This window comes from Lynx rufus, unplaced genomic scaffold (genome assembly GCF_022079265.1).
Source record: "Lynx rufus isolate CCGP_SWC_20201006 ecotype Redwood Valley unplaced genomic scaffold, mLynRuf1.p SCAF_9, whole genome shotgun sequence".
NCBI lineage: Eukaryota > Metazoa > Chordata > Mammalia > Carnivora > Felidae > Lynx > Lynx rufus.
This window is the reverse complement of record NW_025814897.1, coordinates 11,939,484-11,963,155: the sequence shown is the minus strand read 5'-3', so window position 1 is coordinate 11,963,155 and position 23,672 is coordinate 11,939,484. Positions and strand designations below refer to the sequence as shown.

The window sequence follows — 23,672 nt, the reverse complement described above, 5'->3', positions numbered from 1 at the left end:
TCTAAAGTTAGGAAATAGGAGCCTCTTTTAAGAAGTGATGGTTGAGAGTCAGGAGTGGTGGGGGGGGGGGTGGGTGGGAAAGAAGTAAGAGTCAAGGGTTAAATCTCTGGAGCCAGAGTGTGCCTAAGCACAGGAGTCTCCCCAAGAGCATGGAGTCTGGAGCCACACTGCTTAGATTTGAAGCCTAGCTTTGTCACTCGCTAGCTTAGTGATTTGGGGCAATGTACTTAACCTCCCCGTGTGACTGTGAAGTGCAAATGATAATAATAGTAGGGTGACTATGGGGATTATATACACCACGAGGTCTCATCATATATATACATATCTCATAGTACATATAATCTTCATAATAGCTCTAGTATTATCTATCTCTCTGAATAGCCCTAGTATTATCTATCTGATGCAATTACCTACAGAGATCAGTTAGAGAGTCTGGCACAGGTATACGTGATGGTGACCACTTGTGAAATGGGGGTATTGACTTTAACAATAAAAATTATTACATAACTGAGTACTTAGCGTGTGCGGCACACTGTTCTAAGCACTTTACATATAGTAACTCATTTAATTCTCTTAAGAACGCTGTAAGCTAGGTTTAATATTAATCATATTTATAGATGGGGAAACCGAGGCACAGAGTTTCAATGACTTCCCCAAATCACACGGTTAATCGGTGGCGGAGTGGAATTTGAACCTGGTGAGGTTCACTCAACCCATATCGCCGTATTGATTGATTCTTACGTGTTTGGCGCAGCCACAGGCACTGGAGACGTACCAGCGAACACGATATACTCCCTGCCCCACCAGGGCTGACATTCTTGGGGTCCTAGAATATTACCACCCATGCACCCAGAACCCTCCTTGGCACATGACAAAACCCTCAGTAAACGTTAGCTCTGCTTCTCCTCCTTTTTAAAAACAATTTTTTTTAATGTTTATTTTTGAGAGAGAGAGAGAGAGAGAGAGAGAGAGAGAGAGACAGAGGATGAGCAGGGGCAGGGGAGAGGCAGAGAGAGAGGGAGACACAGAACTCCAGGCTCCACGCACCAGCACAGAGCCCGACCCGGGAGAACCCACGAACCATGAGATCTTGACCTGAGCTGAAGTCAGACACTCAACAGACTTGGCCCCCTAGCGCCCCTCTCCTCCTCCCCTCCCTATCCTGGGGCAGACATCACAACTGATCACAGCAATCTTTCCCACAGAGCCCACCTAGGGCCCCCAAACCTGTCTCGAGACAGCGCTCCAGGCAGCCTCCACCAGACCTTCAGGTTTGCACTGAGACCAAATCCATGCCAACTCTGGGTAACCATGCTGTAGTAGAACAAACAAATGTTTCTGACTCCAAAGCCCCGTGGTGTCCACACCCGCTCCCCGGGGTGGGGGGAAGCAGTAGGGTTAGGAGACAGGGGTGCTGAAGAAGGCTTGTACAGGACAGAGCTGCGAAACCGAGATTAGGCAGGGAGGTGGGGAGAAAAGGGAATGCTGACAGCACCTTGACCCTCTTGCTCTTGGCCTGGAGCTCTCATCCTGGAGGATGAGCAGGGTGACCAGGAGCGGAGTCCCATCAGGGGCTGCCTGCCCACACGCAGCCCTGGACCCTAGGGACACTGAGCAGGGCTGGTAACCCCGCTAGGCCCAGGTCTTTGCAGCCTGGCACTAGGCTGGGGGAGAGGCAGAGACAGCGAGGCAAAGGGCAAGCGAGGGGCTCCCCCCTCAGATCTGGAATCTGTCACCAGCCACAGAGCCCGCCCACGGCCCAGCAGTGCCTCCCAGCCCTGCAGAAAGCCTCGCTGCAACGCCTGCTTTATGGCCTCTGCCAAATGAAGCACAAACTTAACTACATCACCCCCCCGACAGGACAGGGGAGGGGGGTGGGGGGGGCACACTGGGCTGCTTCAGCCCCCTAATCTAATCACTGGCGTGGGTCATTTCAATTATGGACACCAGAGTGTGGTGGGGGGCCTGGCTGCTCATAAAAGCCTCCATGCTGTTGCTCAGCTAATTATGAAGCTCTTACTGTCTCAGCAGGTAAATAACTCAGGACTGAGAGGTTCTGGCTGCTGAGATGGAGTGTGCGCCAGGCAGGAGGACGAAGACGGGGGAGACGCCTGCGATGGGCCCAGGGCACTGATGGGAGTTGCAGGGAGGGAGGCATAGCCTTCCTTCCCGGGGGGACCAGGGGACCTGGGGTCTCTACCTTGGGACGATCAGCCAACATCCAGGAATTGGTGGAGGAATCCCCTACCGTGAGCACAAAATCTGAAATTTTCTAGAAACCTCAGAGCCACACGGTAGGCGAAAAATTTCAGTTCCACCTCCTTTTGCTAACCTTGCCTTTATATGTATACTTAGATCCCTGAGAAGTTAGAGGACCCAGGGGCCCTCCAGGCTGCACCGAGGTGGGTCTAGTCCCGCCAGGTGCTGCTCCATGCTGCCTGTGCCCAGGATGGGAGCTGTGAGTTCTTTGGTTTGCTTCCCGGTCTGACCTGTCCAGGTTCAAAGCTGGGTCACAGAGACTAAGGGTGAGGGGGTCAGCTTCCTTAACCGCAACAGCTCCTCCCTCTAGGACAAGCAGGGAGGGGGATGGGGGTGTCTCGGGAGGGGAGCAAGACCCTCCACGGCCTGATTATTGGCCCTACACCAGACCGCACAGGCTACGGGAGACCACAGCAGCCGGACTTGGAAGCTATTCTGAGATAGAATGACATAAAAACGGAGGGCTGCCTGTCGAGCCTGGGGCTGTGCTTAGCTAAGTCTTTCTTCTAGACGTCAGTGAAGTCCCCCAAATTGGAGCTGTGATTTCTTGGTGAGCTCCGAAACTACCTTAGATTCTGGGAAACAGCAGATGGTCGGAGCAGTCACAGCTGGGAAAATCCCATTTTTGCTCTGTTCCTCAGTTTCCTTCCTCTGTGACACAGGAATCGTGAAACTTCTAAACATTTGGAGGAGCTGAGCTAAAGCTGTTCTGTAAATAAAGGCTGCTGGTGCCCTATCTTCCTCCCACGGCACAGGGGCTCTCTTCCAGGGGGCGGGGTCCCATGTCATTTGTTAATAATGGCACTGCTTCAGGATGCAGACCTGACCCTGGGGCTTCAAACGCATCCCTGGCTGCCACATTGAGATCAGGGCCCCTTGGCACTTGGATGGAGGTGGTCCACACTGGGGCCCAGCTTAGTGGTCAGGCCTCGCTCCTGAAAGGCTGCCTCTTGGAGGAGGACCGAGGAGATGCTCTCTAGGGAGGAAGTGAAAGAAGGCTGCATGGAAAGTGGAATGGGACATCCCTTGGGGAGCCCCACCACCCAAGTCCCTGGCCAGAAGGCAGGTGATGGCTTCAGGCTTTGGCCCTTGGATCCTGGAATAAAGGCACTTCTGGGGAGAGCCAGAGCTCGTAAGTGGATTCTGATCGAGGCAGAGGAAGAAAGACCTCACACCAAAGCCTGAAGAGTACAGTCCATCTGTGGACAGCAGGCAGGTCTTATTTTTCTTTTGTGATGCATTAGTTACTTTTTAAAGTGCTGTTAGGGGCGCCTGGGTGGCGCAGTCGGTTGAGCGTCCGACTTCAGCCAGGTCACGATCTCGCGGTCCGTGAGTTCGAGCCCCGCGTCAGGCTCTGGGCTGATGGCTCAGAGCCTGGAGCCTGTTTCCGATTCTGTGTCTCCCTCTCTCTCTGCCCCTCGCCCGTTCGTGCTCTGTCTCTCTCTGTCCCAAAAATAAAATAAACATTGAAAAAAAAATTTTAAAGTGCTGTTAAATACATTGCTTCATTCCAATCCTCAAAGTTCTGTGATTTGGTGGAGTAAGTATAAGCAACCCGTGTCGCAGAGTCGAAGCTCTGAGAAATCACGCTCAAGGTCTTCTGGTTGGACAGTGACGGAGCTGGGACCAAAACCAGACGCTTTCCCCAAGGACAACAGGAAAGGAAGGAGACAACGCAGCGGGGAGTTCACTGCAAGCCTTTTCCCCCGTGACAGCGGAGGAAGTGAAGAGACATCTAGGGATCGATCGAGAAGCCAACTGAGCAGGCGGAGGCAGAGGAGGAAGTGAGGAGGGAAACAGGTGGAGGTTTGCACGGACACTTCCTGTTCACAAACTTCTTATGTTCCTCATTTCATTAACAGCAGCAGCGGAATTTCATGGACAATTGGCGTTGAGCACTAACTGGGAGGTAATGAGAGAGGGAGGATGCAGGTAAAGGCTGTTTGAATTTAAATTCTTTTTCTTTAGGGGGATGGGGGAGCAGGGTTTTTAAAAGACAATTTTAGTGCCGCAAAAAGTTCCTAGCAAACAGCTTTGGACTTTCGTGTCCTCTGCTGGCAGTGTTAGGAGAGTTGACTCTCAGCCAACCGTGGTCTGCCCGCCAACCTCCCGATGGCTGCCCTGGCGGAGGGCAGAGGGATGCCGAGGGGCTGGGAGTCTGACCTCGGGTAGATTTTCCCCCTCAGACCTGGGAAAATACACTAGAAATGTGTCCAACGTCAGCAGCGAGCTAGAATGTGTTGCTCTGCGACAATTAGCGCAGAATCGCCATGGGCAAAGCTCTGTGTGGACCCGGGCCGAGATGGGGATAAACTAGAACTAGAAAACGGGATGGCCATTCTAGGAGTATGTGGTCTGTGTGATGAGTGATGTGCACACACATGTACACCACACACACCACACATACATACGTGCGGACGCACACACACACACCATATACCTATGTACACACAGGTATACACACCCACACATGTGCACACACCACACATACACATGTGTACACACACCCCACGTCCCACATATGTACACACCCACACACCTGTACACATATACCACACCACACACCCATGTACACACACACACACGTGCACACACCAAACATGCACACACACACAAGGCCCTAAGATGTTCAAAGGGGGAAGGACACAGAATAAGGTAAGGGTAAAGATAGAGAAAGGGGACCGTCACGAGGTGCTCAGGGGAAGAAGGTGAGGGAGGCTGTTTTGAGCAGGCTCCTCAGACGCGATGGCACACAGACTGGAGAAACAAAAGAATATGTCAACTCACAGTAGAGGCTTAGACGGAAACGGCAGGCAGGTTAGTCTGGCTAGACAGAAGACTGTAATAAGAAGCCATGAGAAATGAAGAAAGTCAAAATAGCAGGAAGGAAATTTTGTGGAAGACCTGAACTTCCACCTTAGAATTCAGGTTGTGAGGCCATGGAACTGCCAGAAGGTGAGCTATACTCATGGCAGACCGGGCCACTGGAGAGTAAGAGCCAGAAGTTGACCAGTTACCCCAGTTCCATGTGCTCAGGGCTCTTCTGTCCTGACAAGTAACTGTGGGCACAGATGGGAGGCGAAGGGGCCATTGGGACTGTGATGGTTAGTTTTGTGTGTTAACTTGGCTAGGCCACAGGACCCAGATGTTTGGTCAAACATTACCCTGGGTGTTTCTGTGAAGGTATTTTTTAGAGGAGATTAACATTTAAATCAGTCGACTTGGGTGAAATAGAGTACCCTCCAGAGTACAGGTGGGCCTCATCCAATCAGTTGAACGCCTCAGCAGAAGAACACCGACGCCCCTGGAATAAGTGGGAATTCTGCCAGCAGACACCTCCCACCCCTTTGGACTCAAACTACAACTATTCCCTGGGTCCTGGCCTTCCAGCTTATGTGCAGTTTTGACTTGCCAAGCGTCCACCATCATGTGAGTGCTATAGACTGAATTGTGTTCACCTTGCCCCCCAAATTCATATGGTGAAGTCCTAACGCCCTGTACCTCAGCATGTGTATGTGGAGGCAGGGCCCTTCAAGAGGCCATTCAGGTTAAATGAGGTTGTTAAGGTACGCCCTAATCCAATATAATTGGTGTCCTTATAAGAAGAGGAAATTTGGACACAGACATGTACATGCAGAGGAAAGACCATTGAGGACACGGGGAGAAGACAGCCATCTATGGGCCAAGGAGAGAGGCCTCAAAGAAAAGTTCCAGCCTCCAGAGCAGGGAGAAAATAAATTTCTGTTTAAGCCACAAAGTCTGTGGTGTTTTGTTATGGCGGCCCTAGCTGATTCTACAGGGAGAGGAGCTTATAATCTCCTTGAACCCAAGGGGCATGCATGAAGCCCATCACCCAGCTCAGTGCCTTATACATGGTCTGCGTTGACTACAGGTTGTGCTAGATTGGGTCTGGAAGGTTTGGAGGCCGGCTTCTGTCCAACTGTGGTGAGGTACTGGGGAAGAGGCGTTCGTCGGAGCCAGTGGGAACAAGAGCTTCAGGATACAGACATGGTGACAATTTTGCATTCTGCTTTGTACAAGGTTGACCTCGGGAATCATTCCAGTGAAGAATGATCTGTGACTGACTTATTCTGTGTTCTCTCATGTCCTAACATAACGCTTAGGACTTAACTGACACTCGGTAAAGGTTTTGAACGGCTGCCTGAGTGACTAAGATAAAACAGGGAGATGAAGGAATCTTACACAAACAAAAAACAGAAACAAACAAACAAACAAACAAACAAACACCCAAAAACATACAAGTATGTATGTACCTAGAAAATTTCTGAAAGAGATGGCTAATGGTGTCACCTTTGGGGAGTGGCACGGAATGAGAAGGCGGGCTTCCTTTTCACTGTGTACCTGGAGATGGCCAGACGTGTTCGCCATGAATGCACTAGCCCTGGGCCATTCAGTACCTCATTAGGTGTGAGTACCTGCACTGAATGAAAAGAGGCAGCGAGAGGGGAGCTTTTTAACCTGCCATGCCCCCCTCCAACCTCCCCACAAAACTTTGCAACCTTCCCCAAGTACCGAGAAAGCGAATGTTGGGTGAGACCAACAGCCTCCAGTCTTCACAAGCTGCTCCCCAGCGCCCGGAGGGAGCACAGGCTCACGGCATAGAGCCCCAGCACGACGAGGCACGCTTTAAAGAGCAGTCGGTCAAAACGTTCCAGGAAGGCCAGCCACTTAACCTCTTGTCGGTCCTCCTGGTCCCAGGTTTGGAAGTAGGTGCTGATGGACTTAAGCTGGAACGAGACTTCCTTCAGGGTCTCTGACTGGGCCTGGTGTTCTCGACAGACCGAGGGCTCTGCATGAGAGGGGAGAATGGGCTTCCGTGGCCCCTGGACTTCCCACTGGAGCTGACGGCCTCATACCACAAGGAAGGTCTGTAGGGGGTACAGGGCAGTGGACTGGGTTGGGGCCTCTCTCCTGCCTGCTCAGGGCAGGTGAGGCTGTGCTGAAAGAAGCCCTGGAGAACACGGCAGAGCTGTGTTGTGAGGAAGGCTGTCTAGGCTGGATCCACCCAGGAGGTTTCCTGAGAGAGGGAGGGGCCAGCCCCACTGACTCAGTTGGAGTTTTAGAGGCTGGGATGATTCTTTTTTGTTTAATTGAGATATAATTTACATATAACATATTAGTTTCAGGTGTACAGCATAGTAATTTGAGATATTTATATCAAAATGATGACCAGAGTAAGTCTGGTTGACATCGATCACCATGCATAGTCACATATTTTTTTTCTCATGATCAGAGCTTTTAGGGTATACTCTCTCTAGCAACTTTCTTTTTAATTTTTTTTAAGTGTTTATTATTTTTGAGAGAGACAGAGACAGAGTGCAAGCAGGGGAGGGGCAGAGAGAGGAAGACACAGAATCCAAAGGAGGCTCCAGGCTCCAAGCTGTCAGCACAGAGCCCGACGCGGGGCTCAAACTCACAAACTGTGAGATCATGACCTGAGCTGAAGTCGGATGCTTAACTGACTGAGCCACCCAGGTGCCCCACCTAGCAACTTTCAAGCGAACAGTAAAAATAGCCTCATAAGTTGGCATATCATCTTCGCATGGGGCCATGCTAACCTCTGTATTGTTCCAGTTTTAGTACATGTGGGGCCAAAGTGAGCCCTGAGATCATTCATATACTTTTTCAGATTAAGCGATAGGAACCCAAATACATACAAACTGTGCATGTGCGCTCTATTATTCTAGAGTCAGAGGCTCAGTCACTTTAGGTACTGGTTAAAACTGGAAAACACAAACACTTGATCTCAGCCAAAAGGCCGAGAAGCAATGGAAAACACAAACAAAAACAAGGAAAGCCAAAGGAGGGCCTGACCTCTAAGCTAAAAGGAGGCCTTCTGGAAAGCCAGCAGGTGGTAGACAGCCTTCGATCTCCAGAGCGGTAATATCAGATGCAGCACAGAGGTTAAGAAGCAAGTGTTTCACACTTTTCACCCAGCGGGACACCGGCCTGGCGCTCCACCAACGGAAACTAGGGCGGAGAGTGATAAAGCAAGATAGAGTAGGGGCCTTGAGGCTTCTCACAAACCTGTCACCCCAGCAGGCTGGGCTTGGGGATCTCTTCTAGGCCCGTCAGCGTCAATGTCCCCTTGAAGGCATGAGAGGGGCCACTCTTGCTCACTGCTGCACTCATCATGGAGGAATGTGACCAATAGGATGGACTTAAATAAGCCGAGAACCAAGAAGGCCAGGCAAATTGTAAAGAAGACTCCTGGTGGAAGGAACCAAATGAGGTGGCATCAGCTAGAGTCTCTGGAGCCTCTCCCTCCCCCAGCGCCCCCTGTCTGAAATGCAGCATCTCATCTCTGATGGGAATCTGTAACATGGAGGTCTGGTGTCCCCAAAGCTGCTTACCAATCAGAGGGGTGCTCACTGCGCTCCTTGGCATCTCATCAGACATGTTGACCCTGAAGACGGTGTAGCCCACCAGCACATTGGTCTTGAACACAATCCTGGCTCGGCAGATGGGTGGCAGGTAAAAGCTTCCCAGATCCACGAGCACGAGGAAGATGCTGGGAATCAGCAGGCTCATGACGTAGACCAGTGGGTGCCTGCGAATCACCACCTGGCCGGGGCCATGGAGTCTACTGAAGACAGGGTATAAGCTGATGGACTAATGTTTGGCCAAACCCACGGCCAAGAGATTCCCGAAGTCCCAGCAGTTCTACATAATGTGAAATGACTATGTAGTTTCGAGAACGGAGATTATTTTGTGTTTTAGAAAATAGAAAAAAAAAAAAAAACCTTTAAGCTTTTATGTAGAACTTGTATTAATATTATTAATAATTATAAGAAGAAGCCTCTATTTATTTACCACTTGCTGTATGCCAGGCACTGGGCTGTGTTTCCTATGCTCTTATTCAACCCTCACACCAACACTAAAGGCTGGGTATTATCATCTCCAGACAAAGAAACCGAGGCACACAGACATTAAATTTCTTTTTCAAACTTACACAGCTGGTGAGTGAGAAGCTGTTTTAAATTGAGGTCTCACACCAACATTTTTCTTTGGACAGCGTGTAGGCAACATCTTGTACTATTTTTGGTTTAGCCCGTCTTCCTATGTGGAACGTGAGTACCTTAGCACCTGTGTATGTGTCAGAGTCTGGGCAGGAACAAATAGCACCACTGGGAAATCTGTGGAGCGCTTGGCAAGGAGACCGTTTACAAGGAGCAGGGCAGAGGGAAACCACAAGAAGGGGGGCAGTGCCCCCGATACTTGGGAGGACTGGGTGAGCTGCTTCTCTCCTTAGTCCTGAAGGGGTCAAGGGCTGAGAATGTGAACAGAATCTGAGAGAAAGCTGGGTGGAGAAGGCCACCAAGCAGGAGCTGTGGCTTCCCCTTAGGGGCACAGCCAGCCTCGTGGTAACTTGACTCCACCGGGAGAAAAATGGAGTGCTCATCTGCACCCTCCTCACTCTCCCCTTCTCTCCAATCTCCTACCACTCCATCCCTTCTTCCTATTGGTCAGAGAGACCGTGGCTCGTCTCCAGGGGCACAGAGCAGGAGGAGAAGGGGCGAAGTGGGTCTAAGTTGGGGAGATAACTGAAGACAGCCCGCAGGATGGCTGAGCATCCGGAGCTCCTGCCGGGGCTCTGTAGCTGGGAATTTGAGACGGAGAAAGTTGCTCTGTCATGGCCATTTTTGTAGACCTCGCTTCTCTGGGGGCGGTGACAGGAAGTGTCTTTAATAAACACAAACTATTTTCATCAGGGAACGATAGGACTGCTTTCTGTGACCCTTTGGGGGCAAAAGCAGCAACCTTTAAAACATTCCTCATGGGGCCAAAGATAATACCTAGCTTATGATGGGTGTTCAATCAGTTTGCCAAACAAATGCATGTTCTGAGCTCTTTGCTGTTGGATTTGGAGGAGGGGGGTGGCATGGAAATGATACCTGAAGGCCAAGGCAGAGGCCGGGAATGGAGGAGACGGAGGTGGGGAAGAGCTTGGCTGGGGGAGACCAGATACCTACCACCTTGCAGGAGATAACAGGGGTCCCCCAGCCTTTGGGTCTGGGAGCATATCCCGACTCAGTGGAGCTTGGTAGGCCAGAGCCATTTGGAGGATTGCAGTCTGGCTGTTGTCTTTCACATGAAGCATAATGGGCTGCAGATATCTAAATGAGAGCCACACTCATGCTTTGTAATGATTTGGTTAAAACACATTTCTACCAAAGCACAGTCTACAAGAAAAACCACAACAAAATGAACTGTCACCAACCCGTGTGTCTCCAGCTCTCTTGGTCATGCTGTGACATGACCCACCAGGCAGTGGTTAGCTGGGGGCCGTAGGAAGGGAGCCACAGAAAGGGAGCCACGTGGTCAGAGTCCACAGGTGTCTTGTGCTGTGGGCCTGACCTGGGCTATGTGGGGTGGTGGGGGGCAACCAAGCCTGCTGTCGCTGGAGGGTAGAAGTGGGAAGACCACCTCCGCCCCCCCAGACCTCATGGCATATACGACATGAACAGTAAGTGTAAGAACCCTGCCCTAAAGGAAGTACAAGTAGGCAGCTGCCTAAGCAGGAAGAGCCTAGGCTTAGAGTCAAGGGAATACAGTTGCAGAGTCCCTGGATTCTAAGTGCCTACATGTCCTAGTTTAAGTGCTCCCAGGTGCATGCCTTGACTTTCCTTTCTTTTCTTTTTTTTTTTTTATGTTTGTTTATTTTGAGAGAGAAGGGGAGGGGAGGGATAAAGAGAGAGGAGAGAGAATCCCAAGCAGGCTCTGTGCTGCCAGCACAGACCCTGAGGCAGGGTTTAAACCGACGTACTGTGAGATCATGACCCGAGCTGAAATCAAGAGTCTGATGCTTAACCGACTCAGCCACCCGGTGCCCCCTAGTTTTCCTTTTTTTTAAAATACACTTCACTTTTGCTTGCTGAACATGTTGGGTACATTTGAGATTGGCTGTTGTCTCTTTAAATAAAGCCCCTGTGTAAATAACACATGCTGAGATGGTTCCTCTCCACCCAGAGGCTGGTGCAGAGAGTGAACATAAATCTGGGTCAGAACCAAAGACGGCTCCTCAGTTTTGTCAGACCATGTGTCCCTCACAGTGCCAGGGGAGAGGTGTGGCAGGGGCCAAGAGGCTGCGAGGTAGGCGGGCTTCATGGGCATGAGGCTTGGGAAACTTCCCGGGTCCTGGCACTTACAAGGGCTTGTTTGGTTTCAGGCTCTGCTGGTGCCATTTTTGAAACTCGTAATTTATGAACAGGGGGTCCCACATTTTCCCTTTGCACCGGACCCCACCAAGAATGTACCCAGTCCTGTCAGGAGAATATTTGTCACTGGATAGTGCCAGCAGCCGGAAGTGCAAGGGAAACATGGCGGCTACAAGGCAGACAATTAGCTGTCCTGTAACATAAGGCAGAAATCCTGCCACCTATGTTTGGCTTATAACACTGTAAAGCTACATAGGCCCCCTCTTTGGTTTTCTTCAAGAACAAGGGGCCTTCCTTTTTCTTCAGGTTGATTTAGGAGCAATGTACTTATGGACTAATTTTCTCTGCAAGCCCAGTGCAGCCTAAAGAAATTCTAATTTTATCACAGTTTTCAGATATGGTTTGTTTTCATGATCTCATTTGATCTTCAAATCTCTTTACTCTCTTGTTGAAGGAACATTAACTGACCATAAACGCAGCGTCAGGTACTTTTTTTAAATACTGGAATGAGAAGAGTTAATAGGACAGGTTTCTGCCCATCCCAGGGGATCAGCAACCAGACTCCGAAGATGGAAAGGGAATTTGCCCCAGAATGGACCATATCCAGAGTCTGTACCTGATTTAGACGATGTGATTTGGGACTTTCTGAGTTTATATTTAGATGTTATTTTGGTCTCAGAGTTGATGCTGAAATGGGGTAAGACATTTAGGGATGTTGGGAGAGGGTGGATATTTTGCATAGGTGATGGACATGAATTTGGGGGAGCCAGAGAGGGCAGTGGACTGTCCAGGTTGAATAATGGCCCCAAGAATTAATGTCCTTCTTGGAAGGTAAGAATGTGACCTTATTTGGAAATGGGATCACTGCACATATAATTAGTTAAGATGACGGCTGACTGCAGTGGGGTGGGCCAACACAACTGGGGTCCTTATGAGAAGAAGAGAGACGCACAAAGGAGAATGCCACATGAGGGTGGAGACAGATCCTGGACTGATATACCTACAAGCCCAGGGTTGCTGTCAGCCACCAAAAGCTAAGAAAGAGGCACGGAACAGATTGTTTCTGGAGCTCCCAGAAGGAAGTAATCATGCTCACACCCTGATTTCCAGCCTCCAGAGCTGAGAGAATGAATTTCTGTTGTTTTAAGCCACCCAGTTTGTGGTACTTTGTTATGCAAGCCCTAGGAAACGAGCACAGGTTACTTGCTCAGTAACACACTGTTGGATGAACGCCAAAGAATGGACTAGAATAGACCATGTCAAGCCGAGTTGCATGTCAACATCAAAGAGGATTAGCACATAGTCTCTGGAGTCAGACTGACTGGGGGCTCAAGGTCAGGCTCCACAGTTACCCTGTAACCTTGGGCAAGTTACTTAAACTTGGGCAAGTTAACTTCTCTGTACCCCGATCCATCCATTTGTAAAAATGCAGATACTCAGAGTACCCAACTCATAGAGATGTGAGGATTACATGTGCAAACTTAAAATGGTGCCCAGGGGCGCCTGGGTGGCGCAGTCGGTTAAGCGTCCGACTTCAGCCAGGTCACGATCTCGCGGTCCGTGAGTTCGAGCCCCGCGTCAGGCTCTGGGCTGATGGCTCGGAGCCTGGAGCCTGCTTCCGATTCTGTGTCTCCCTCTCTCTCTGCCCCTCCCCTGCTCACGCTCTGTCTCTCTCTGTCTCAAAAATAAATAAAAACATTAAAAAAAAAATTAAAAAAAAAAAATGGTGCCCAGGGTCAAGTAAATGCTGGGTTTTGTGGTCATTGTCACAATGTCTCCCTGGGCAACATCCCAGGCCCATGATGGATAGCAGAAGCCCCGCTTTACCCATGCTTGTGTCCTCAGTGGGGCCACTGAGCCTGGCACATGATAAGGGCTCAAGAGATGTTCGTTGCGTTGTACTGGAGTCTTATTAGTAATGTTACTTTTAGTTCCAAGAAGGTGGGAGCGTGGAGTTAGCACAGATAGGGCTTCTCCTATTGAGAGCCATCCCCTGAGGGCTACCTCTCGGCGGGTCATTCCAGAGACAGTAAGGGACTCCAGCTGATGGCTGATGCTAGGGGGGGAAGGGATGTCACCAGCTCAGTGAGACCACTCTCTGTGGAACTGCCCCTACCTGGAGCCCATCATTTCTAACGGACTAAAGGAGCTGGTGCCTTTAAATTCCACAGAAAGGGAAGAAAAAGCACTTTAGTTTCAGTCCGTGTTCTCCATTAGACACCCTTCAGGTGTTAGCAATATTATGCCACAATTTCATTATCCATTAAAGCCAGGTAATAATAAGTACACAAAGGTATTTGGAGCCTATTGATGTTAATGAAAGAGATCAATCTAATTCAGAATGTGTGTGTGGAGAGCTCCTTGGAGATGGAATAGGCCCCAAGGTTAGCCTCTAATTGCCTCCTTGATGGTAGACCCCACCAGTACTCAATTTTGCATGACCGTCTTTATGACATAGTTGGAATTTTTGACGCCCAGACTCACGCTTCATACAGAAGCCCATTTTCCTCCTCTCCCAAGCCCCTCCCACCATTCCCAATTCAGAAAGAATGGGAAAGTTGCTGCCATTTAAGTAAGATCCCTGCACAGGAGTGAGAGCTTCCGGACTCGGAGTTGGATCTGGACCACAGGTCAGGCTGGGTTAGCACAAAGTCCATGATGTCAGGGTGCATGAGTGACCCTGGAATGATTTCTAGGGCTCTAAATTCTCATTCTCTCACTCTCCCTCCCGATCTGGTGGAGTTCAGAAGGAACCTCTCTCAAGTTCATGAGCTGCATTCAATGGATATCTCAACAAAACTACTCTAACCTAATCTATAAAGGAAAACTATGCCAGAAAAAGAGGAAAAGATGGGGCACCTTGCTTTCTCAATTGCCCCTCTGCATTTTTCCAGGGGTGCCTGGGAAGGCTCCCAGCCCTGCCTGCATGAACATCTCACTCATTGTGAGTATATGTGCGTGTTGGGCTCACTTTAGTTCTTCCAACAGCTGTCCACCCTTTTCCATCCAAAATGAATTCTCACATTTTATTCCTACCTCCTCCCACTTCTACCCTCGTTTTTTTTCTTTTAAACAACAAAAAAACAAAAAGCTGCCACGTAGACATGGAATGCTCACCCTTCTGTTTCTGGAAGCAGCATGTCCGATAATGTATTGGAGGGAATCTTCCCTCCTATGGCTGTTGGAGCAGGTGCCAGGCTGCACACAGACCTCCTTGTAGGCAAAAGGTGCCCATGCTCTGAGCCCCCTGTGGAATGTAGCCTGACTCCAATGTGTTAGCAGTGCCCTCTGATAAACAATACGTGTTCTAGAGCCAGCAGATATGACTGTACATTAGCTTGAGCTAACCAGGAATTCTGAGCACTTGATTTAGTAGTAATGGCAGCAATGTACATCAGGCCCAGAGGGACAAGATATTTAGATCATCTTTCCTCCTGTCTGCTCCACTTGTCTCCACCCCGCACTGGGCAGCCTGGACAGGGACAATGCAGGTGATTAGATCAGGAGGGAGATGGCCCTTTGCTGTCAGGACCCTGGCAGACCAGTGCTGGCAGAGAACCGGGCTCTCAATTTCACGTCATTGCCCAAAGGCTACCGAAGGTCACCAGGATGCCTCAGTTGTTAACTTCAGAGCAGGATGACTGGTATGGAGTAAGAGATCATGAACCAATCAGGGCACATAGCAGGTGTGCGGAGGCATGGGGGCTGAGAGAGGCCAAGGGAGACAAGAGACCTAGGATAGCCACTGAATCTACTTTAAGTCTTTCCAAAGTTGTATAACTGCTTCTGGGCGTGGCTCCCTGCCTATGAAACATGATCTGTGACTACTCAGGGTTCTCTCCCTACTCTGTTCCAGAGGGCGAGGGTGGAAAGCAGCCTCCAGGGCAAAGAGACACAGGAAACAGCTCCAAAAGCATACAGTGCTGTCGATGCCCACCTCTGGCATACCTCAATGTAAACACTGTAAATGCAGAGGAAGCATGGCGGTGAACAGAGCAAAGGGATGGGATCACTGTTCCCGAGACACAGGGAAGCTTCTCCTTCCGTAAGCACTGTTTTACGCCTCTGTCCATCATATTTAAAAACGGACCTACTACATAGAAAGCCTTTCGCCACGACTGGGAAGACAAATTAATATTCAGGGTAAAGGGTGACGTGTAACTACAAATAATGGCTGCTTTATGGAAAGAGTGTGAGTGTATGTGTGTGTGCGTGTGTGCGTGCGCACTCCTGTTTATCGGCCCTGCCTCTTGCCTTTGTTTGTCTCCTTCGTGCAGTGTAGGTAATGGTGTGTGCAGCGTTCTCCGGAGCGCTTGGTAGGTGACTGTGTTCCACCTCGCACGTGCTCCTCCCTCACATTTCCCTTTAATGCTCGCCATTATTCGGGCTGCATTAATAATGTTTGTGGGCTGATATCTTTAAAATTAATGAGGTGTTTACTCTTAGCCAAGAAACTCATTGAAATTAAAAAAGCTTTCTTTTTTCCCCTCCCTTTCTCTCACTTTAAAAAAAAAAAAAGTGGACAAATAAGCCACGACGCCAGCTTTGCTAAAAACCAAGCAGTACAGGCAAACACCCAGACTCCACCACCAGGAAGGTATGAGTTGTGATGAGTGAGTTATACATTGGTCACGTTCAAGCCACAGCTATTTCTAGGAGGCCCTGATTTAACCAGAGCTTTGCTGGAAAGCTACATGGAACATCTTTTGACCAATGGAGGGGCATCTGTGCCCTCAATAATAGCTTATTTCGATACCACCCTCTCTTAGCGTATGATTATCCAGCATAACCATAGCACCTAGGCTAGTCTGAATTGTCCTTCTTATCCAAAAGGATTGTTTCCAAGCGAATTCATGTCGTGTGTCATCCTGACCTGCCTGTAGTCTCTATTTGTCAATCACAGACATTACCTGGCATGAAGAACTCCTCCCCACCCAGCTATCAACACTATTAGCTGACTTTGTGCAGAAAAGCAGAAGTGAATACTGACAGCGGACCTACCAGTTGCATGAACTTGCTACAAACCACTTAGCAGGACAGTTTGCCAGAAGGGCCAGGGAAGGGAGAATGGCTGCTTCTGGAGTGCAAAACAGCAGTTTCGCTGTCCTGCACCCCACCCCTCAGGCTCCTGCTGAACAAACTGTCCCATGACAATGCAGCCAAGAGCATCCTGGTGGTGCTCCCGAGAAGCTTGGGTTCTCATCGAATCCCTTTAGAGCAGCTGTTCTCTCTGATCCAGAAACCACCAGGAGTCTCTGAGGATCCTGTAGGTGATTTGTTAGCTAACTGCTCAAGATAGTCAAATTAATAATGATAGCTTTATGCATTTGTTTCTGGAATTAATTAATAATTTACTCAGTTAAAAACAGGACAGTAACGTTAAAGAGACGCTCTTCTCCCACTCTGTTGTTGTTGCTGTATATGGGTTTTCTTTCTTTTCTTTTTTTTTTTTGTTTCCCCCTCCTCTCAGCAGCAATTGGGAGTGGGGATGTTAGTATGCACCGAAAGGCTTGAGGATGCCTGCTAAGGTGGGTGGTTCAGGTGCCTGAAACCATTCTCTTTTTACTCACATATGGAATCCTTACAGTAGGAGTCCAGGATCTGGGACTGAATCTCTGGTCTGTGAAATGCTGTAATGCAAGGGGCTTCCAGAGCCACCTGAATCATCAGTTTTTGGATGATGATAAAGAATGAGAATACACGACAGAGCAGAGATCCTTGAGCCCAGCAGAGAAGGCTTGCGACTGCAGAGAAGTAGGCAACAGGAACAGGAAGGACCCACGTTAAACTGAATCTGTGCAAAATCTCCAGTGTTGCTCTAGCAGGATGTTGTATGTTGAGGACACAGAAAGAAGCTCCCACTCACTGTCCTTCAAAAATTCCTTTTTGTCATGCTTAATGTCTTCTCTGCTCCTCAGGAAGGCCAGGTCTACATCTTCTACTGACAACAAGAGAAACAATGGACTTCCCCACACACAGAGGCCCCAATAACCACCCGCTTTTCCAACTCCCAACTCAAATTATTCCCTTCACTCTTGCCCCCACATGTACAGTCTTACTGAGATGGGGCTCAGTATAACCATTTTGAATTAGGGATAGGGATGTGGAATAGAGTCTCCCTCTCAGTGAAAAAAACAAAACAAAACAACCAACTGTGAATTTATAGTTTGCACTCCATTATCCATAGAATGATGGACCTGGTCCTACCACTTCTATAACCTTCTCAGTGGCAGAGGAGGCCTAATACTGTATTCCCAAACCTAGAGCAGCAGTGAGCAATATATCTGGGCACAACACTGTACTCAGTCCAAATTACAATGGTAGCCAAAGAGCTGTAAGAAAAGATTTCGATTTGTAAAAACTATGTGCAATAACAAAATAAACCTCACAGACAGCATGATATAATTTCACCTAAGTGCGCCAACCCAGCACAAGAGTGTTTTCCCATTGGCAGACTATGCCGCTCACGGTTTACCCGTGTGCAGGATGCTACTGAAAGTTAGGCTGCAGTTCTGCATATCAAATGGAAAAGCGTTATGTCTCTAAATTGCATGTGGAAACCACCTGGGTAGGCTTAATGGTCCCAGATGAGTTCACATAGACATAGGGGAGGCCGGGTGATCATTCAATGTCCACACTATATGAAACACAAGAAGACCTCGCTGTTACAGAGAAGGCCTTAGTCATTTCAATACATGAACAGAACTGATTATGAGATGGTAGTGGCTGTGATACTCAGGACTAGTCTAGAAGTGCAAAGACAGAATCACATTTCCCATGACGTCATTTACCCTGGCAAAGATGGATTCAGTAATGACAGCCTCAAAAGATAATTCACTTGCTACTTTTGCAACGGATATAACCCATGAGTAACCTCAAGCATTTGTAATTAAATCTGTATCTTAAATGATGTCACCTCATGGTACTTCTACCTGGAATATTCCCAACACTATGATCCTCTTTAGGTTAAGAAACAAAAGACAGCAACAGTGACTGAAAGTGACAACTGGCATAAGTAGTCCAAGCAGTTTAAGCCCCATAGAAATACACCCCAGCACACTTACAACTCACTGATGATGTATCAGGGGCCCAGATGGCGCTTAGAGGTAGAGAGATCTCCCTGATCCCATCAAACATGGTGGGGCTCCAGGATAAAAATTCATCATCCCAAACCTGTTAGGAGGAGCTATAAAAGAAATGTATCAAAAAGGGGCAATGTCAATCTCCCCAAAGAACTGAAGAAGGATTTGGATGAATAACCCAACTGATCTGCTTGCTGGTACTGTTAGGGGAGAGGACTTCCCTGCTAACCCCTAAAGATGGTGCCCCAACCAGAAACCGTGGCCATATATCTTACACAGATTCTAATAAATTAGATCTGCTGCAGGTCTAAGAAACTAAATTGCAAACACCAAGAAAATATCTATTCCTTAGAATAATTATATTTTGCAACAGATTTAAATTTTTTTTAATGTTTATTTATTCTTGAGAGAGAGAGATAGAGACAGAGTGCTAGTGGGGAAGGAGCAGAGAGAGGACACACAGAATGAGGAGCAGGCTCCAGGCTCTGAGCTGTCAGCAGAGAGCCCGATGCAGGGTTCGAATTCATGAACCACGAGATATGACCTGAGCCAAAGTCGGACGCTTAACTGGCTGAGCCACCCAGGCACCACTATAGAAATCAGGAGTCCAGTATGCATGGAAGGAAACAGCACTTACCTCATAGTACCATGTACTGGTCTTTAATTTTTGATTCTGTGCATCCTGCAAAGCAAAAAGAAAATCTGTACCAAATCTCAGTATGTCAATAAATCAAAGCCCAATTCAACAGCATAATCATTCAGAGAAAGAAAATCAAATCTAACTAAAAATGCTGATTTTAAAAGCACTGCCTTGACTCTTCAAATCTGACTATTCTCAGCTCCTAGTTATTACATGTGCCTGTCACTGTGAACTTGACTATAGCATCCATGACAAAATGGCACGAGGACTACACCGACATCTTGAATGATTTTCTAATCCCTTTCCCACCCTAATTACTCTGCCATTAATCAAAATTAAAAATGACATGTAGTCTTAGCCAATTCTGGGTACAAAGATGAGGCCAAGCTTTTATTTGTCATCGAGATATTATTCACAACATTTCAACGACTGTTAATCTCAACTGCTACTGGCAGCCATTCCTGTTAGGTTACCTGATGTTTGGATTTCTCTGGTTATCAGACTGAATGAGCTTAATGTAAATGAAGTATATTTGTGATGATATAAGTAGATGTGATTTACCCATGTCTGCAATAAGTAATTGTTTTGGAGAAGACCCTTAAGAATAACAACCAAAAAAAGAAAAGAAAAGAAAAGAAAAGAAAAGAAAAGAAAAGAAAAACCACAAAACAAAAAACAAAACACTCCTTACCAATTTTTTTCATATCTGATCTAGTAATGAGCATTCTAAAACTACTATGGTCTTAGGAACAAAGAGGGATATCTCACACCATGTACAAACATTAACTCAAAATTAACATAAACCTAAACATAATGGCTAAAACCGTAAAACTCTTAGAAGCAAACATAGGAGTAAATCTTCATGACTCTGACTCAGACAATGGTCTCTTGCATATGAGGCCACAACCACATGCAGCCAAAGGAAAAATAAATGGGACTTCATCAAAGTGAAAAACTTTCGCGCTTTAAAGGACACCATCAAGAAGTAAAAAGACAACCCTCAGAATGGAGACGATACCTGCAGATCATATACCTGATGAGGAGTTAATATCCATAATATGTAAAGAATTTCTACAAACCCAAACAAAACAATAACCCCATTTAAAAATGGACAAGGGATTTAAACAGACAGTTCTCCAAAGTGGATATACAAATGGCTAATAAGCACATGAAAAGAAGCTCAACATCACTGCCAAGGACCAAATTATGTCCTTCCAAAATTCATATGTGACTAAATTTGGAGACAGGACTTTTAAAAGGTAACTAAGGTTAAATGAGGGCACTATCTACTAGGATTGGTGGCTTTAGAAGAAAAGGTAGAGAGAATGATCTCTCTGTCTCCTCCATGTGGGTATGGAGAAGAAGGCAGGCATTAGCAAGCCAGGAAGAGCTCCCACCAGGAACCTAACTGGCTAGAACTTTGATCTTGGACTTCCCAGCCTCTGGAACTGTAGGAAACAGAGTTGATGGTCTTTGTTATGGCAGTCCACGCTGGCCAATACAATCACTAACCGTCAGGGAAATGCAAATCAAAACCACAGTGAAATACCGCTTCACTCTCATTAGATGGCTACTAAAACAAAACAAAATAAAACAAAAACATAACATAAGTGTTGGTGAGGATATAAAGAAATTGACATCCTCGTGCACTATTAGTGGGAATGTAAAATGGTACAGCTGCTATGGAAAACAGTGGCAGCTCCTAAAAAATTAAAAATAGAATTACCATATGGTCTAGCAATTCCATTCTTTGGTATAAATCCAAAAAGAACTGAAAGCAGAGACTCAGTTATTTGTACACCCATGTTCACAGCACCATTATTCACAGTAGCCAAGGGGTGGAAGCAACCCAAGTGTCAATCAAAGAGGAATGCATAAGCAAAATGTGATATATGCATACAACGTAATATTATTCAGCTTTAAAAAGGAAGGAAATTCTGGCACATGCTACAACATGAATGAACCTTGAGGTGACACTGCTTCCTTCCAAGTTTTACCAGCTGAGAGATTCTGAAATAGATACTGTTTTTAAAGTCAGTATTATTTACATCTGACTTTCTTCCTCTGAACTGTCATACTGTAGAACTGGGCTTTGATTTACTGACATCCTAAGATCTGGGCTGTCCCCCACTAAAACACATAAAGGCTCAGTTCTGGGTTTCGCTGCCATCACAAACAGGGGAAAAAATAACCCAAGTTCAAAATGCACTTTGTATTACTGGAAAACACAGCTTTTTCACTCTTCTTTCACAACAAATATAGTCTTACATCTATGAAATGTCCTGACCAAGTGTTTTTTTAAATCCCCGTCTCGCCAAGTCATGAACGTATCACTAAGTCAGTTATGTGGCTGGGGAGACCAGCATTTTATCCCATCGATTCGTATTGACTGCCATATTGATGCCTCTGCTGGCCCTTCTGTTCCCACCCATTGCTCTGTCATGTTACATGTAACAAGTATGAAGAATTTTTTTCTAATATATTAGGGGGTATCTGGGAGCATTTGTCATTCAGCCCTAAAGAACACAATGTCAAAAAGGAGTCTGAGGCTAAAACTGAAATCTTTTTTTTTTTTTTTTTTTTGTCACAGGAAACAAGTTTCTCAATGCCAGCTGGTGAACATAATTGGTTCTCTGGTGGCATTATTCACAGCTCTTCCCTCTGTGTATCTCTCTCTCTCTCTCTCCCTCTCTTTTTTCTTTAGCTACCTTCCATCTTGCTTGTTAAAAGCAAAGGATATTTCAGAGAATTGGAATTCATTAGTCTTCCTAACAGAGGGAGTCTATTTAGATCTAAATTGGTGGTTAGCAAATACACAGATAATTCCCGCACATTCTTATTTATCTTTCCCAGTTCGGAAGACTATAGAAACAGATGCCTCAACGTCTGGCTGGGAGGCTCTAGTCAATGGGCTGGAAGACAAAGGTATCTGGGATTCGGAATTGACAAAACTCAATAGAAACAAATTGAAACTCTTCACTGTTGAGTAGATTATCTCTATAATCAGATTTCCCTAAGGTACTCATAATACCCAGAAATTCTAAGACAAGACTGTAGTCTTTCATGTAAACAAAACAGGAGGCAAAACATAATGGAAGCGAGGTGCCACAATGAGAGCTGGGCTGAAAGCTCTTCACGCCAAACAAAAGTTGCCAGCAGCTCAGCTGCCGCCAGATGCACCCAACAAGTTATCTATTCACACTGGGGGTGTCCTTGGCTGATTCCGTGTGCCTTGTCATCAAGTCCTTCCAAACCGACCCTGCCTCCAGGATGGACTCTAGGCTTGGCCCTGCTGAATGTAATAGAGACGTTCGCAAAGCCTATTAGACGAAGCCATTCATAATGACGGTACTAAAATTGGCACTTATGTATTTTGATTAATTAATTGCTTGACAAATATCTATCCAGTATCTTTGAAGCAAGATATGCTGTGCTGCATAATATGGGAAATATGAATATGAGTAAGCAAGTCCTTCCCTCAGGAAGCTTATTAATAAATTAGGGTATGTGACATTTTAACAAATCACTATGTGTGTTAAGAAATATACAGACTTGGGGCACCTGGGTGGCTCAATCGGGTAAGCGTCCAACTTCGGCTCAGGTCAAGATCCCACGGTTCGTTGAGTCCGAGCCCCGCATTGGGCTCTGTGCTGACAGCTCAGAGCCTGGAGCCTGCTTCGATTCTGTGTCTCTGTCTCTCTCTCCCCCTCCTCCACTTACGCTCTGTCTCTCTCAAAAATAAATAAATATTTAAAAAATTTAAAAAATATATACAGACTTCTGTGGATTTAAAGGGAGGAGATGTTGCTGTCAGCTTGCAGAATTGAGGGAAATCTTTCTCAGAAGTGGAGATTTGAAGGACTAGAATATTTTATGGATGGAGAAGGAAGACAAAGACATTTAGTGGAGGAAACAGCATACAGGCAGGAAACAACAAGGAGTTGATTTCATTGTAGTATTGAGGAGATAAGGCTAAGACAGTAGACAGGGATAAAACTAGAGGGATAGAATATAATATTTTTCCAAATTTCTAAGGAAAGTCTGTCTTATCCAGTAACAGGGGTATGTCTAATGTATTCTAGTAAAAAATTAGTATATTCCACAACAGTGGAGAAAAACATATCTTTGAAAAAGTAATGGTGTTCTCCTTAACTACCATAAGGAATCTGGTTTTATTTACTTTTATCGGGATAGAAAGAAAGAATTAGGTAAAAAAAAAAATTCCAATTTGATACAGTTGTTCTAAGGGAAAATATGAATATAGAACTTAACTCCTTTTCTATATTTATCTCCTAATAAGCCTCTAAAGGAAAGCCTGAGCAATTCTACTTTATCTAAATCAATATGAAATAAAAAGTGGGAGGATGTGGAGGGACCTAGAAGGCCTCTCTTATTCCCTTACTCAAGGCTGATTATACATCTGTCCCAGGGTTTCACATGACATGGTTCATCTCATGTGTCTTTACTCAATTCAAATCATGCTATTCCCACTGTACAATGTCTGGTAAACGA

At 46.8% G+C, this 23,672-nt stretch overlaps 1 protein-coding gene across 1 annotated transcript in view; it reads right to left on the bottom strand.

The window, feature by feature from the left end:
- Window positions 1–6,833: 6,833 nt before the first annotated feature.
- The window catches only part of HTR3B (5-hydroxytryptamine receptor 3B), a 30,280-nt gene continuing 13,441 nt past the window's right edge, over window positions 6,834–23,672 (bottom strand). The window contains 10 exon segments of the mRNA XM_047072206.1: window positions 6,834–7,069; window positions 8,308–8,490; window positions 8,634–8,844; window positions 17,221–17,256; window positions 17,258–17,379; window positions 17,914–17,974; window positions 17,976–18,075; window positions 18,503–18,518; window positions 18,521–18,611; window positions 19,158–19,202. Of these exon segments, the coding sequence (XP_046928162.1) occupies window positions 6,834–7,069; window positions 8,308–8,490; window positions 8,634–8,844; window positions 17,221–17,256; window positions 17,258–17,379; window positions 17,914–17,974; window positions 17,976–18,075; window positions 18,503–18,518; window positions 18,521–18,611; window positions 19,158–19,202 (1,101 nt within the window).